The sequence below is a fragment of the Gymnogyps californianus genome, chromosome 2 (assembly GCF_018139145.2).
Source record: "Gymnogyps californianus isolate 813 chromosome 2, ASM1813914v2, whole genome shotgun sequence".
Taxonomy (NCBI): Eukaryota; Metazoa; Chordata; class Aves; order Accipitriformes; family Cathartidae; genus Gymnogyps; species Gymnogyps californianus.
This window is the reverse complement of record NC_059472.1, coordinates 97,372,137-97,389,488: the sequence shown is the minus strand read 5'-3', so window position 1 is coordinate 97,389,488 and position 17,352 is coordinate 97,372,137. Positions and strand designations below refer to the sequence as shown.

Below are 17,352 nucleotides of genomic sequence, written 5' to 3'. Positions count from 1 at the left end.
GACAAATTCTTACTAGTAATTCCTGGGGGACCAGATCTCCTTGTGGAGGGGACCCACCTGCAACACTTCTCCCAGAGGGCCTCTGTACATTAATATTCCTGGAATGGACGTGTGGGCCAAGACCAGTGCTCAGAGAAAAACCCTTCCTAATCCATATGTCCCTCCACTCAAATGACGCAAGTCCACGCGCCCAAAGCTGCTCACTGGGCCCCGAGGGGCAGGGAGAGGGAGCACAGGGGTGGCTGGATGTGCAGAACCCATCCACGGGCATCTCAGGTGACAGGCAAATACGCTTCACCTCTCCTTCCTTGGGCAGGAGGGACATGAGCTACACAGAAACTGTACCAAACAGCATTTGCCTCCATTTTATTCTTTGAATAGCAGCTATTCCCTATCCCCAGTTAATTTGGCGTTAGATGAGTCTGAGAGGATGAAGAGTGCTTAAAGGGGCAGCTAGCTATAGGTCACCTGATTTAAAAAAAATTTTTTTTTAGAAATTGCCTGTCCAGATGATGAATTCAACTGGCTATTTATTGCTGACTTTAATAAGGCATCTAGACCCAGGAAGGTAATCTTACTTATTACAGTATGTCATGTTACAACTTATCATCATAATACTGTAACAAAATGTCAGCGCTGAAGGAACTTTAAGAACAGCTTTTTATTGGATGAAGTGGGTTGTTCCCTTGGAGTTGGAATGACGCCACCAAAAAAATCGGGGACAGTACCAGTTTCTGTAGTGCAAGGTCAAAAGTCTTGTCAGCGGCTTCTGCAGAACCCCCTTCCCTTCTTATTACCAACTACACATGGTTACAAGGAGGCAACGTGGCGTACTTCCCTTATGTTGAATTTACCCTGTGAGCATGCGTATGCACTAAAACTCAGTGCAAACAGAAAGGTCTGCTGGGCAAAACACTTGCTGTGCTCAATTAAACTTCTGCTCGATCTGAGGTTTAGAATGCTTCGGTAATAAGACTTCAGTACAAATCGACAGAAGGAGTCTGCCACTCTGCTGTAGATGCAATGACACATCTGGGACATGCTCATGAAAGACAGAGCTGGGGAATAACAACAATTTTTGCAGGATTCACTAGGTGGTTGGCATTTCTAGTTGTTATCTATCCACTTGCACACTTTATTCACTTCTTCCCTCTAGTGATTTCCGAGCTTTTGTGACAGTATGTTTGGCAGGTGAGAACAAAATGTGTCGTTAGACCAGGCCTGTGGTTCTTTCATTAAAATTACATGTGTCACTAGAACAATTTACAACAGTTTAAAAAGATGATCAAAATCAAACAAAGCTAAGTCATGTTGCTACCAACCTCACAAACGTGGGGGATAAAAATCTGTACCAGGGAAGAAGCCAAGAAAGGCTAAAAGGAATGTGACTGGGAACAGGGGTATGAACATTACAGAGCCGACTGCCAGGGGCTCGGACTGACGCTGCTCTCACTGTTGTTCCTACTTAAAAGTGCAAACAAGACAAAGAAGAAAATCTCATAGAAAACTGCTGAGGTCTCAGAAAGCAGACACTGCTGCGATGCTACAGCGGCCTGGGCGTTTTAGTTGAGCATGTGGCTGTGGCCTCTGCCTGCAACAGACAATTCATGTGCTTTGTACCTTTCCTACAAAATAGTGGAGGATGAGAACTGTACGGCAACAATGCCGGCTGAGTTAGCAAGCCCTCACTTCTTAGGCAGCAGATTGGGTATGGGTAGCTTTGCTTTTTATTTACTACAGCCTTTCATCAAATGGCATCAAGCTTTGCATTGGATTCCTGTACGTGTTTACCCTTCAATGTACAGGGAAATCGAAAGCCTGGTAAAACGGTATTTCTAGCCTTTGCGCGGAGCATAAGTCCCATGAAACATCTGCAATGCAGTTAGGATCTTTTCTTTCAGGCAGTGCTACGAGGGGATACGAGACTATCCCTGCCATTGTTGTCAGGAATTTAAGTGTTTTAAAAATAATATTACAGCTCTCTGGGCCACATTCTTAGCTCCTGTAGGCAACAGCAGTATCCCCCCGTTGGTGACCGAGAACTCTGCTGATTTATGTGAGCTGAGAATAAGGCATGAGATTTTTAACCATGAAAGAAAGCAATCCAGCTCTCTGAATGTAACCTTTCCCTGTATATTTAGAGCCCTTTCCTTGTCATTATTTATACCATGAAAGCTTGTGATCACATAGGTCAAAAAGACTAAGCCACCTAAAAACGTACCGGAAGGGACTGGTGCTGCTTCACAAGTATGTGAGTTTTTAGGGGGCTTTCTCCACCTCTGGAGATAGGAAATAATATGTCAGTGGTGAAATAAAGTTTATCTGCAATAACAGGATGGATCGTTGGCTATGTATGTTGAGGCGTCTGTAGACATTTACACCAACTGCGAAACTGAATGTGTGTATCTGAAATGACTGTTCTTCAGTTTTAAGAGTAAATGGCTTTCAAATGGGAGGAAAACCAAACCCAAACTATGCTGTTTTGTTCATCCTTCCCTGCCAATACAAGATTGTTTTCTGCACTATATACCATTTTGTGAGTGCTTTGTCTCTATTTAGTTTAAATGCCCCAAGTGACAATCTCCCTTTCCAGAAAAAGTCTATTTCCCAGATTTATGCTTTGTTTAGGTGGAATTTTCAAATGCAATCATCATTGTTTTAACTTTGCTCTCTTCGTAATGGCTGCAGAAGCCATTACATTTACAGGGAGCAGGGTTAGACCAATGCTAGGCTCTCTATCCTTCACTCTTCAAAGCTCCTTTGGTTATGAAGACTAGATCTTCTTTTGTCCTGTTTCAAAACGTTACCAGCAATAGCCTGCAAAGTGGTTCCCTTCACTCTCTGTGGACTTACATCCTGCAACATTGGTTATTTCTTTTAAAGATTTCTTTTAAGACTTGTTTCACACTGTACTTTTGAAAATGGTGCTGAGGAAAAGGAAAAAGGCAAACAACTGTGCAGTAGGGAGAAAGTTACAGTAGTGTCATAATAGGATCAAAGTTGCTTCTCACCTTACGTGTTAATCTTCTCTTTATCTCTCGTTTTTCCTCCTGCTCCTCTTGCTCATTCCGGGCTGTAAAAGATTTACAAGGATCTCAGGCTGCGGACTCATCAGGCATGCACAGTATGCAACAAAATAAGCCTCTCCATCAGTATATTAATGTTTCAGGACTTCTCTGATGCACAGCACGTCCCTCTGGGCCTGGTGAACTTCCTCGATCTGTAGCTACCGTGCTTCTTCACGCAATTCATAAAACATCTACAGCCTCCTTCCTTTCCCTGTGTTGGCACCTCTTCATGTGTGTCACTTTCTAGAAGGGCCAGGCAGCGAGCCAGCTCTTCAGAAACTGTTATCTCCCTGCCCACAGGCCTGGTGGCCTCAGGGGGTTCAGCTACGATACGGTCGGATTGTGCGAGGCTGCAAGGTCAGTGGTTGGAAAAGAAACACATGCATTTTTTTTTTTCCATCTACAGAATAATTTCTCGCAGCTACTCTTTGGAGAGAATGGAAAAAAAATTCAGAATAGGGGTGCCAGGCAAAATCTGCAACTTCCCATGACCTGAGCAGAGTAAGGAGAGAGTGTCCTTCCATCATTGAGCCTTCACAGCATCACACTGGAGTGTAAATGCACATCCTAGGGCAATTCACTTTCAACATTAAGCCAAAAGATCACATGTTACAAGTTCTTACCAGGGCAAGCCTCAACCATTATCCCTCAAGAGGACAGTAACATTTGAGTACACTAATTCTTCTTCAACTTAGGAGCAGGCTGTCATGCAAGTCTTCTTTGCACTGAACTTTACTGAAAGTCACTAAAGGCCCAGGTTTCTAGGTACTCAGCTCCTCAATCAGTTAGGATCTGTTTCCACTGCTTTGTTGATGGCTGAACTGCTCCTTACTCCAATCACGCCCACGCGTAACAGACAAGGGCAAACACAACTTATCAGCTTTTCCAACAAATACTTTGTGCCCCTGGTGTGATCTGGTTTTCACTCAGATAGAACTAGCTCAGGTAGGAATAACTCTCTGCAGGGGAGATTACGGACCTCAAAAGGCCAGTTTGGGATAGGTGACTTGATTTAAATCGTCCAACTTTGGACTGAATTAAACCCAAGGGGGAATCCCACGTTCCTCTCCGCTGATCCTGCAGGAGAAGCAGGCACCTCTGGCAGAGCGGCAGTAACAAAACTCCAGCCGTAACTTCTTCAGTCATGACAGCACAGGTCAGCACTCCCACTAACCAACTGGGACAAGCCAAAAATGATATAAGGAGGCCCTAACCCAATGGAATTCTGCCCACAGCTGAGGAGATGCAATGTTTTAAACCAATGCATTCAAAATTGGGGCTTTCCTCACACAGAAATAAGACCTAAGGTTCAGAGACCACAGAAGTCTCTGAGCAGGTGAGGAGGGCTAGGCTGGAAGCCAGGTTTCTTGCTGCTCAGGACAGTAGAGCTGACAGGTCTATCACGACTGCTCACTGACTTCGGCAGGACTGGGAAATCTCCACTGAAGTGGACAAAGAGCCAGTCAACGTTATGATGTTTTACAATATGCTTCTGATCTTTAAATGTCATTTTTCCAAAAATATGGCTTACATTTTCAGGAGGAAGGAAACCAATACTGGAGTAAAAAGAACAGAAGACAGCAGGGAGTCACAAAAGGCTTTTTCTATGATAACTGGAATACCCACACTGATAAATATATTTTTCCTCTTTCAATGGTTCCTGTCGCTACTGGGCTGGATTCTCTTCTAGCAAGTGCTCCTCTAGCAATTTCGTTCTTCCCTTTGTCTCTCAAATTTGGAGGAGCTGGTCCTGCAAATGCCTTTCAGAAACAGAGCCACTAATAAATCCTTGTAAGATTAAGCCAGAGAGACACAGTGCTAAACAGAGCCCACACAGAGTCAGGGTAGAACTGCAAGCAGCCAAGGAGTTATGTATAAAACTTAGTTCTGGCCATTCATTTTTGTACTTGGCATACGATGCCTTTCTTTTCTCCTCACTTCTCAGCCCAGCCACCCACCTTCAGGGACAGCCAGGCAGGCTGAAGACCTCGGTCAGGTAAAAGCTGGGAATTAGGAATACATTCTCCTCCAAAACCAGAAAGTGACTTTGTTTTAGCTATTTCTTTAAAGTTAATTAAGTCATGCCAATCTTGTGAAGCTACAAAACCGTTGCTTTATTTTATCTTACGCGTTCAGCAGATGCTCTGTTTCTCTAGACCTGTGTGTGTGAGGGTGGGTGTGGGTGCGATTTTCAAGCCTGATTTCTGTGCGAGTGTGAAATGTCCCTCAGTACAGTCTGAGATCATCAGAGCCTACGTAACCATCATTTTTGTGAGGAATTTATGCAACCCTGAATGTGCCAGGCTGACAACTGAACTACTTGTATCCATCTGAGAAGTGGCACAGGGGTGGTGCATGAGGGGGACTGAGGCATCCTTCCTCATAAACTTGGCCAGCAAGTATTACCTGCAAAAAGTGTTCTTTAGTCTTCGCACTAACCCTGCAGGTCTGGACTCCTCTCACTATATGCCTGTGACTTAAATAAGAGTCAGTGAATTAGGTATACTTCAGCGAAACACCCTTCAAGCAGCAGCGTCCCTGTTCTCCATTTCTTTGCTGTGGCTGCTGTAATCTTACTGTTGCTACCAGCAAGTAGTGCAACTTGTGCAATAGATGCTTTGCCCTTGTAATTCAATAGAGATGACCATCCCATAATTATTGCAGCAGCACGGAGCTAGGAAGTGATCACTTCATGTATAAAGATTGGCTGTCCAACCACATTTTGCCTCACTTCTTCCCATCAGAATAGTCAATAATGCGGTTACACATGTAACAGGAACATCATGGTACCAGACATGACATTTGCATCACGGAGATTTCAGCGTTAACTGCAGAGGAAATCCTACTTAGTCTGCTTGGGAGCTTGCTGGGTTTTCTTTTTGTGTGTGTGCGTGCGCGCGCACGCACGCACGCGTGTGCGCTCTGAACTGGGCTTTTGCAAATTGCTTGACCTGCTTATGCAGAGAATTTACACTCTTTTCATTATATTTATTATAATTCTCCTTCTCAGAAGTCTAGGGAAAGGACACAAAGTGATGTACAAACCACACACTATTTATATTTACTTGTTTAAGGGTGGAGCATTTTTATGCTTTCTTTTTTTAAATTATGTAACTATTTTAATTTTTTGTTCCTTTCCCGCTGTGCTTCACCAAAAGTTGGGATGCTTTGGAAACACCACATTACTTTTTCCTGTAATTGTGAAGTTGTTTGTCTACCAAGACACACATGTTTTGGGGCAGATCCGTGCTTAGGAACCAAGCTACAAAAATTCCATTTAGGAAATACAATATAGTTCTGGATTTAGGGTAATATTTTCAAACACATCCATGTCATTTAAGAGCTTTTATTCAATTCAAAAAGAAACTAATGTCACTCAGGGGATAATTCCTCTGAAATGTAAGACATCTTCAGGCTGCTACGTGACTGCTGAGCTTGGCAACGTGACCTTTAGGAATCTCTGCAAGGCACCCAGCGTTGGAGATGCTGCCTCTCTGCTGACACTGGTTCAAACACTGCTGCCGAAGCAGCTGCCTGAGACCCCCACCTTCCCCCAGCCACCCTCACCAGTGCCAGGGCAGTGTCTACTGGTCACGCAGCAGTGCCAGGTGGTGTATGACACGTTTGTTCATAAGTCCCGGGATGACAACATAAGCTGCCCAGAGAATTGGCCTCTGTCCCTCCTCGCCTGAGCCTGGCATCAGTCACGTCGCGGGTTCCCCCTCCTCCAGCTGTTCTGCTACCCCCCTGTGAGACAATCACATCTGGATGTGCCACCTATTTCCCCAGGTTCTGCCCCCGACTTCCTCCAGCAGCCAGTCATAGGAGTTAGGAGTAGACGGTAGGAGCACAGCTATCAAAAGGGGGCTGGCCCCAAACAAGCGGCTTTTCTCGCAGCCTTGGGCTCGCCCACGCCGCTCTGCTGTCCAGTCTTTTCTCCTCTTTGCATTGACAGTGGTGTCTCTCTCTTTGTCTGCCACTTGTAATAACGTGAACAGATGAAAAAACTCTGCTGAGTGTTAACACTATCATTAACTTGCTAGGAATTTGATTTTGAAGTATTTAATCAATCAATTCTGCTAATTTTCAGAGAAGTAATCTTCTGCTACCACATTTTTATGATTCTGTACAATGCAGTTATTTGAACAATAAGAGAAGGTAAATTATGGACCTCCCTAAGGAGACATTATGTATAAGGTAACATTTAGGAATACTTTTTTCAGTAGTAATTTTTTAAAATTTCCCTGAAATGATGCATTTACTAACTTAAAAAGGGAAGAACTTGTTTCTTTTGTTTTCTGTTTCCAAAGTAACAACAATTAGATAAACAGCTTTTTTTTTTTTAATATTCAAACCATTTCAATGTGAGTAAAGAAACTGTCATTTTTTTCCTATTTATTCATGAGATTATGAGGTTCGTGCTAGACTCAGTCCTGCTTCCCTTGAAGCTGGGCAATGTATCTACTAACTTAACTCAGATCAGGGTCTCTAAATGGTATTTTGTCCCTTTAAAATATAATTTCACATTTTGAGGATCTACCAGCAAGTTTTTGGCTGATTTAAAGGAAGAGTTTCAGGGGAACATTTCAGGGAAAGAAACTAAAAGTCACATATTGGTTTCTTTTTTAAATTGAATAAAGGCTCCACCTAGCCTAGATTGCTGTGAAGATTTTTAGGAAAACTAATCAAGCCATGCCCTAATGTCTTTACTAACTTATAACAGGATGCTCATCTGTGTAAGAGCTGCATAAAGGCTTTTCAGAATGACCGACCCTCTGTTTGGAACAGGACTTGAAAAAGAGATTCAATGTCTGGGTTTTTTTCCCCATAGATTGTTCATTCTTGTGAATTTACCGACTCTGATTTTAAAGAGTTGTTTCTGCAGCTCTAGACGTTGCTACAGACTTGCACGCTTATTTGCGTTTATGATGCACTTTATTAGTATTAATGATGCACGTACAGAATAGTTGATGTTTTATAAAAAACACCCAACATACATCTAAACTAACCCAAACTAGCTGGCTTCAGGTTAAATGTCAGCAGTATCAGGACTTACGTTTCAGTATGTTCCTCTGCTCCAATTCTTCAGCAGTTGGCCTCTGGCTCAGTCGTCTGCGAAAAAAGTCCAAGATCAGTTTTTGGACCATATCACATTCTCCTCAGTTCTCTGTCTTGAAGAGTTATTTTGGGGTGTGAAAGGCAGAGCAGAAAGCACTGACACTGCTCCATTATGTACTTGGTACGCCCGGACCATGCGTGACACAGACCATGCTTCGCTTTCGCAGTTTCCTCTGTTTTCAACTCACAAAAGACAAAATACGTTATGTCATCTTAGGCATGACTCTCCCACCCCTACCCCAGGCAGAGCTGCTGAAAGCTAAGCTACACAGATGTCTCCACTTAATTTCCTTCCTCCCATGTCTGCTTCCTGACTCGCGCAAGTATTTCTAGCTAAGACCCAGCTAACCCTCTCGCTGCCCTCTCGCCAGCCTCCTGACTGCGCCCCGTTTGTTCAAACAGTGTTTGAACACACAGGCAGTCCACAGAAAAAACAAGGGATGGTTTGGCAGCGCCGAGGGCAGAACAATAGCAGCCCTCCTCCTCCTCTGCACCCTCACTTCCCTCCTCCTCCTCTTGTGGCTTTTATTAAATCTTATATTGAAGGATCAGCGTGACTTGCTAGTCAACCTGTACGTAATAGGGTCACAAAAAATGCAATCTAATTACAAATGGGGACCCTGAACATAGAAATGGTCTGAATATTCAGAATACAAAGCAAGGGAGAGAAGCACAAAGGGGTCTTTGGAAAACAAAGTAAACCAGGGAGATGACATCAGAAGTCAGCACTGTTGGGCCTCCTCATACCCTCCTCCGAGTCAATGGGAGTTTTGTCAATGATGCCAGTGACAGGACAGAGTCTCCTCTTCCTTCAGACATGGTCATTCAGAGACGTTCCCAACTTGGGGGCCTCAGTCTCTGCCAGTTGGGTCATCAGTTCCCCTGCGAGGTACTGGCTACTGATAAGAAACGTGATACGAGCACCGGCTGCATGGCTTCATCTGCAATGAATGCTTCCCCCGACCCGGGGCACAGAAGCTCACTGAAACGGGGCTGGCTCTGCAAGGCTGGACGAGAGATGTCTGACAATGGCTCCTCACAACACAGGGGCTGAGCCTCTGCTCAGAGATGCGCATGCATCCCCAGCCTTCTCCAGAGCCAGGAGCTCGCCTGTGCACCAGTTCAATACCCCTGCCCCTCACATCGTGCATGGTGCACACAGCTGAAGCGCATGGGGTGCGTAGGAGCCCACCCCCTACACTAGCTGTATGAAGGCAGAAGCGCTACAGGCATCTGACTTCATATAGCCTGAAGATTTCCACCAGCAGAGGTGATACCAGCCATATGTCCTTTGGGGCCACTTTACACCACGAAAACAAAACAGCAGAACATGGCTCTATTCCAGTGGAGAATTTGGAGTCATTAGCTTTGTCTCTTTCCCATGGCAGATTGAACATTTATCTCATTGGAAAAGTGTTGAAAGGGACAGAAACTCATCCTTAATTCAGAAGTAAAGAATGTCTGCAAAGTACTTTGAAGAGAGAAACTGCTATTCAAGTGCTTGCTATTACCATCTTCAAGATACAGTGGCTGTTGCTAATGGGAGACTTCACCTTAGGACTATGAAGCAATTAAAACTACTTTATTTCTAGTAGCACGTGAGAATCAAAGAGAAAAAGTTGTCACTCTTAGCCCCACCATGTGTGTCTGCAGGAATTGAGTTATACAATGTTTTTAACCCACTGCACCGTGATGCTTTTCAAGAGGATGCATGAGAGGGATGTTAAGGATGGACTCCAGCCATCCAGTGGGCGACTGCTTCCATAGAAACAAATGTCACACAACAAGTAAAAGGAGAAATTAGTCTGAAGAGAATGCTCCTGAGGAGGTCCTCCCCTTTCCAAGAAAACAGGGCTTGAAGAACTCAGCTAACAATTCTGTCAAGAACAGTTCACACTGGAGCGTTTCCAACAAAAGGCAGAAGTTTTATCTATCTACATAGGTGATTTAAAAAAAGGACCAAGTCTTCCATACGTTTACTGGGGTACCTGCTATGAAGTAGATGCATTTAAACAAGGCTTTCACTTCACTGTGTCATTGCTTCCACACAAGAGGACAGAGATTTCCTCCAAGTATGCCCTTGGTATTATATGCACCCTCTTCTCCTGTGCTGCCAGAGACCTATAGACTGTGGGATTCTTCTCCACACTGCCTGGTAGGGCCCCTAGTGAAAGCCAGCCAAGAATACCTGTGTTCCCCATTGAGAGTCAAATTATTTATACATCCCATTATCCACCCTTTTCAGGCTGCAGAGTGCTCCGGCCTAAATGATGACCACCATTTTCAAGCGATGCACTTACATGGCAGAAAAAGCCATCACACTTTTGATAGATTCAGTCTGGAGATCTGAAGCTATCTGCATTCATGGGCTGTCGATCGCTTCTGGACTCTTACAAACCCAAGAATTTTTAATAGCAATACTTAGGCAGTAGGAAAAGATAAGGTACCCTTGTAGTGGAACAAAATCATGACTAGTCCTTACAGCACAAGCAATGAAGCACAGTTGCAGGATGAAGAAGGTAATGAATAGAAGCTGTGGAGATTCCTGGCCTCCAGTACCCGTGTTTGCTCTCATCTCCATGAACTGCTGTTACATCCCCATTTCCATCATCCTTTTGGACTGACTGAGCCTGCTCCTGCTCCCTCGTTGCGAGTCCCACCTTGATGAGCTCCTCAAACAAACCCAGGCCCTTCCCCAGCCCTTCCCTTCCAAGCTCTCACAATTATCTCTTTTCTTGGTCTCTTGCTCTTTTCATTTCACTTCTTCTCTTGCTGCTACAGTGACTTCTGCCCCCAAACTATCTTTGGGCTTTACAAAAAACTCCACCAGCTCCTCAGAACAGCGTCATTTTAGTTCTTTTTTCTTGCCTCTTAACTTCTAGGTTCGCCAGATGTTGAACAGCTGTTAACGTTACCATCTTTGAAAATCTTGATACTAGTTACAGATCATGTAAATCAAGAAACGTAAGCAGCTATTGGTTTGTTAGCATGGCTGCAAAGATACAGGTTTTTTCACACCAAATTTCAGTATACCATCTCCAGTGCTCCGCTCTGATCTTGGCAAACACCAGGCGTGATACCTCCCCTCTTCTACCTTCCCTCCTGTGCTGCCCAGCATAAAAAAGTATTAATGAAGCACACCTAGCTTGCAGAGGTTGATTTCAGTGGTTTGATTGCTGGATTGCCGCTGTGCCTTATTTCATTTAACATCACAGGGGCTGCATGAGGCTGTCAAGAGGCCAGAGGTCAGGAAACAAGTGTCTCATTAGCAGCACAATCAGAATAAACAGGAGCAAATGGAGGTGAGGAAGGAGCCTGGTGCAACAGCAAAGAACAGATCTGCTTCTGAAAACGGTAAGAATCGAGTGGGAGGTGTGGTGCTGCTGTTGATCAGAAAGGTAACTCTGGCTGTTTCATGGAGCTGTATGAACATAGGTGTCCAACCAAGGAACAGGCAAGACAGGCCTTAAAAAGTAACAACCTTTAACAGCACTTTCTATATCTAAAATCTCTTGTGTGAACATGCTTGACCTTCACTGTGCCATTCATGCAGTTTTGCAATAAGCTTCAGGCATTCAAGGGGATAGGAAAGTTTGGGGTTTTGTAATTTGTGCTTTGCAATGTATTGCCTGGTTTATACTTCATATGTTTTTGCAATATTGTTAATAGTGGCTTTGCAAATACACTGACAAAGCTTTTACTACAAAGAAACCTTTGTAAGATTTATGGTGACATAAAGAAAGCCTTGCTAGAATTTTGCTGAAAAAATAATATCCAAATGAGATTGTCAGTGAAAAATAAAACAGTTTGCTCACATTTACAAAGATAAACTTGACAGCAAACCAATTTTCTGAATTAATTCCCTGCATGATCAAAATGCACCACACTCCTTGTGCTAGAACTATACAACAAGAGCTGAGCAGCTCTTCGTAAGGGCATTGTGTGGTGGGGTTTTTTTGTTTGGGTTGGGTTTTTTTTTGTTTGTTTGAATTTGCTCTGGGCTGGGCTGGGCATGTCATGGTGGATGAGTAGGCGTTTGGGGGCAGGAAGGACAATATCATGCAAAATCAATTGCTGTAGACCTAAAACATTGGCTGGTGGGGGTGTAATCTCTTCAGGGAGCCAGAGGAAAGAAAGGCAGCATTTTCACTGGTGGATGCTACTGTTTGGAGCCTGCCCAGCAAACTGAGAACTCAGAATGGGAAGTTGCTGCTCCATGTGGCAGTGTCCTGCAGGAGCAATAAAAGGAAAAAGTGGCTGTACATCTCCCCAGGCAATACAAAGCACTTAAATGAAGAGCCCACACAGTGATGCTTACCCTGCTCTGCAGTGTGGTCATACCCAGAGGGCTCTCAGGACAGTGGCCAACTAGCTGTGGGGCTGAGGGTCAGATTCTTGCAGCCCTTTTGTCTCATAACACCTTTGAAGCAAGGCGCTCCTGGCTGCCTAGGCTGTCCCCTACTAGGAGTCATGGGTTTTCTCTCCTTCATCTCTTGTTTTTTTGTGGATGGGCTCTGAGAAAGAGATGGTTAATGCCATCCAGCTCGTCATTATGTGAACAGGATGGTGCTGGATATGTGTCTTCTGGGTACCAAGAATTCATCTTTGCCTCTGCCAAGAGGAAAAGAAAATTTAAGAGCTGAGTATGGGGTCATCTGTAAGTATAATGGCTGGATATAGTACAGGGCTTGCTGGAAGATGATGTCCCGTATACTTGCCAGGCTTATTAACTCTGAGTGTTTGCAGATAGAAGAGGCAGAACCCAGCAGCTCTCCAGCCCTTGAACAGTGACATTTGGTGTGCGTGACCCAAGAGCAGGACTGATGGGCGAACAGGTCACGGGTGGTCACAACAGGGCATGCAGCAGTATGGTGAGGTGTCCAGAACATCACCAAAACATCTCTGAGCCCAGCCACGCTCACACAGCTGTTCCTAGTGACTGAAGTCACCCTGATATAAAATAACTTCTGAGCACAGTGGGGCATAACCTCTGGAGCAACTCCTGAATTTATTCTGTAGATGCAAATCTTTTTACTCAGTTGCAACTAGGTTCATACCACCCTAGAGACTGCTCGAAGAGAGGAGTAAATCTGAGCTGGGCATGTGAGAAGCCAGCTGCTACAAAGAACTACTTGTCACATTGCTCTTTAGTTGGCATAAATGAGCACGACTGAAGCCAGTAGAACTGCGCTGATTTACATCAGCTATATAATTCGACACGAGGAAAATTCAATGGGAGTAAAGAGTCTTACTGTTGCTTAATTTAGCTTGCCTTTCACAATAATAATGCTGATAGCAAAGCAATACTGATGAAGTATAGGCTACCAGGGGCTCTTTGCACTCCCATGCCAAGCACAGAAAATTGGAAGAAAAAATGGAGGAGAAGAAAATCTTGTATTTGCTTCTGCCAGTTAACTGTTAGCAGACAGCAGGAATGAACTACCTCCTTTCCTTACGTCACTGCATAACGAGCAAAAAATATTTGTAAGCCTGGAGGTTTACCTTCTCTGACATATCAGCCCAGATATTGCCAGCCAGACTTTAGAGTCTACAGAGAACTATCTTTCTCCTAACAGGATTTATAAAATGGGATTAAATACAGTTTTATCAATGAGTGAATAAACTGAAGGTGTGTTAAATAGAAAATCCCTACCTAAAGAAGCAAATGTAAGAGTTTTACACCATTAAAATTCCTGTATTAGACTCCATTAAGATGTTGGCTAATTTGTAAGATACATTATCTCTTCCTTTAAGCTCTCTTTCCTGTGTGACGAGTCTCCTGGTATCAGTCATGATAATACGCCTTATAACTCCTTTTCCTGAGAAATTAAGGCAATAAAACCATAAGGAGTGTTTGCCACGATTCAGTTACCATGTAATGACTGCTCTCCACTTCCCTGTTGATTTTAAACATTCAGTCCCTGGGAGATGGTGGTGCTTCTGCAGCTATAAAGAAGCCTGTGGCAATGACTAGAGCACACCAAAGTGGGCAGAGACCCCTGTTCATCCCTGGGAAAATGGGTGAAGCACCACTGAGACACAGTTGGGACGAGAACTAGTTAGACAATTTTGGTAGGAAGTGCTTGCTTTTGGTGAAAATTTAAAAACTGATAAGTATCAGTTGAAGATCTGAGTACTTTCTGATGGTGCCTTACTGGCAAGGTATTTCTGCTGCCTCAGCATCCCAGTTTGTTCCCTGGACTGGACTGCCTGGTCCAGGATAGCTACACCAGTCCCATGTCCTGGAGGAGAGAGGCAATGCTTTTTTTTCGTCAGCAGTTCTTCCTAGTGCACTGCAAGAAATACAGAGCAGTCTGGCACGTGAACCAACGAAATAATAGTTCCTGTAACACATGTACAGTCATGTATCCAGCTGGGCTCTGCAGGAAAATCAGATTTTCAACTAAAATTATTCAGATTTTAATTTAGGCTCTAAGCAGTCTTTTACTACCCCCCAAAATTATGCTTATCCCAGACTTGGTTTTGTGTTGAGAAACAGCTTCAATATAAACTTTAAAGCTCTGCCTAGTCTAGATTGTGGTGAGGATTTTTAGCAAAACTAATTAGCAAAATTTCTGCTTGCTCAAGCATCTGTGGACAGTGAAAAATATAACCAAGCTGGCCCTTTGTTTAAAACTCTAAACCTGACCAATTTGTTTTCTCATTCTTTAGCCCATGTGAATCCATTCTTGACTCATAGCTCAAATAATGCAGTCTTTTCTGTTTCAGCTGACTGAGGGATTGATTTATTATGATTTTGATTCACTCTTGGGAAAGTTAAAAGCTCCCCAAGAAAGAACAGGCTGCCCAGATTAGGTCTCCTGGGGAAAGAGAATCATATTCAAAATGTAGATTTCAACAATTCATTACGTCTGCATAAAGTTAAAATCTTGCCTATCATATACAGAACATACTTCTTTAAAATACCCAGATAAAGCAGAATCATCTTGGGAACTCTGTATTTTGTTAAAAGAAATAAAGGAATGACTAGATAGTCCTTTGAATCTGAGTAGAAACAGTGTGAATAACGACATACCCAAGTCATCAATCTTTCATTAGACCACAGTATCACAATGTGGACACATGCATTTTCCCAAGGAATTACTTAATTTCTTATTCTTTCCTAAAGATAAAGCCAAGTAGTGCTAGACACACAAATTCAGATTTCGGCCCCCTTTTCAATAATACTAACTGCAAAATGCCTACTGATATGTGGAACATTGCAAGATCACGCAAGCTCATGTCTCACACCTCAAGCTCTAAAATGGAGCCTCCTCTGTTTCATTACTGTACTGTTTCATTAACATCAAACCTTTTAGCCAAATGCTGGCTGTTCACATAAAATACGATCATGCAAGTTTAAATGATTAAAAAAAAAGGGCATGGTGGAATTAAGATAGTTACACCACATGAGCTTTGCAGCATTAATTCTCAAATCTCTTATCCCTAATCCCAAGAACAAAATATCCAACAACTGCAGCAGGAAACAAAGAACAATCTTTTTTAGAGGAGGGAATTTACTATGTATCTAATTCAAGAATATATTTTTGGAACAATAAAAATGGGATATTTTTGACTACTAGAAATCCAGAGGGAAAAATGTACTAAATGCTGGTTGAAAATCTAAAGCATGCCAGAAAAAACAGATGGATGTTAGGACCCATTGTAATAAAGAAAAAAATGTTCTAAAATGTTAGTGATTGTCCTTCTGTTGTCTGTACAGCATTGTGAGAAGACACTTGCTTTTCCAAAGGTAATAATATTGAACCAAAAGCTGATTTTACAAAGCTAAAGAGATCATAATTCACAGTTCAAGGTCAATCCATGAATGACTTGGATAAAATGGCACCAAGAAAATCAATCATCTGAGCTGAACAGATATGCTTGCTATCTATAGGCATTATTGTGTCTGGTTTGTTTTAAAATCTCTTCTCTCTACAGTAATGTGGTTTTGCATCTGTGAACAAACATACTTACAGTAACAAGTCTTTAAAGATGCATTTTTGAAGGAAAGCTCTAGATGCTAAACCTTAGAAACATTATTTGCCTTACTCCTCGTAGGAAGTTACTTTTTTCTGGTTAAATACAATATTCTTTTCCTTCAAAACACTAGTCTTTGGAGGCTTCTCCTGCCATCTTCTGCACTTACTCAGTTTTGAGGTGTAACCTTGTATTTGGAAGATCTGTAGGAGACCAGATCACCATTAATATATTTGCAAAGGTGTCCCCAATCTTCTGCTGCTGAAGGGCTTCCTGGACTACCCTATGGACCATTTTGCCAAACAACAGACCTGAGGCAGGAGCCCAGACCCCTTCAGCTCTCTGTCACCCAACCAAGCCAGCTGTGACTGGAGTTGTGACACCACCCCCTGGTGTTTTTAGCAACTTGGATTAAACAAATCTGGAGTATCCCTCTAGTCTCCAGCACATGGCTGCTTCTTACCATAAAAATTACACTCTTAAAAGCAGAGCCATCTCCAAGCAAGAGACAGAATAGCGGAGCCCCCTTCCCTCTTGGCATGTCCCTCCGCCCCGGCTCCTGGTGCTCAGGGAAGCTTGCATGGCTGAGCATGGTTTGATATAGGAATAAAGCAGTTATTCCTGTGCACGTGTGGTGGCCTCGGGATGGAGAGAGGAAGCAATGCGTTAGGCAGGAAGAAGGTCTGTGGGGCCAGGGAAGAAACCACAGAGGGAGGCTGAGGGATTACACGAGAGCACTGCCCCACTCCCCAAACCTCCTACAACCCTCTAAAATCCCACTGGTCTTTCCCAGCACCCCTCTCCTCTAAGGATCCTCTTCTGAGAAATCTGCTGCCACAAACTTAAATCTTGCCTACGCTGAGAAGCAGCTGCTGGCTCCGAGGATGGGTTAAGGGCTGAAGCACATAATGGAGGAACCACCTTCCCTGTATTCAGCTAGCATGAAGATCAGACCTCCTGATGGGCCTCTGTGGACCACAGTGACTACGTGGTGATTATATATGGACCACAGTGACTGTATGTACATAACCTGTGCATTAGCACGTATCTTACACTTCTAGCACTGCCAGTATGCAATTTGTCTAATTAAAAAAGCAACAGCACCCTATCTTCTTATTCACATATGCACTAACAGAACTGTAATCCTAAAATATCAAGCCAGGGACATTTAAAACACGTAAACAAA

At 43.4% G+C, this 17,352-nt stretch overlaps 1 protein-coding gene across 1 annotated transcript in view; it reads right to left on the bottom strand.

Annotated features, from left to right (window-relative positions):
* The window catches only part of PHACTR1 (phosphatase and actin regulator 1), a 149,129-nt gene that overhangs the window by 11,743 nt on the left and 120,034 nt on the right, over nucleotides 1-17,352 (bottom strand). The window contains exons 12-13 of the mRNA XM_050891272.1: nucleotides 8,125-8,180; nucleotides 3,012-3,073 (exon numbers count right to left, since the gene is read on the bottom strand). Coding sequence (XP_050747229.1) covers nucleotides 3,012-3,073; nucleotides 8,125-8,180 — 118 coding nt within the window. The remainder of the gene's footprint in view (nucleotides 1-3,011; nucleotides 3,074-8,124; nucleotides 8,181-17,352) is intronic.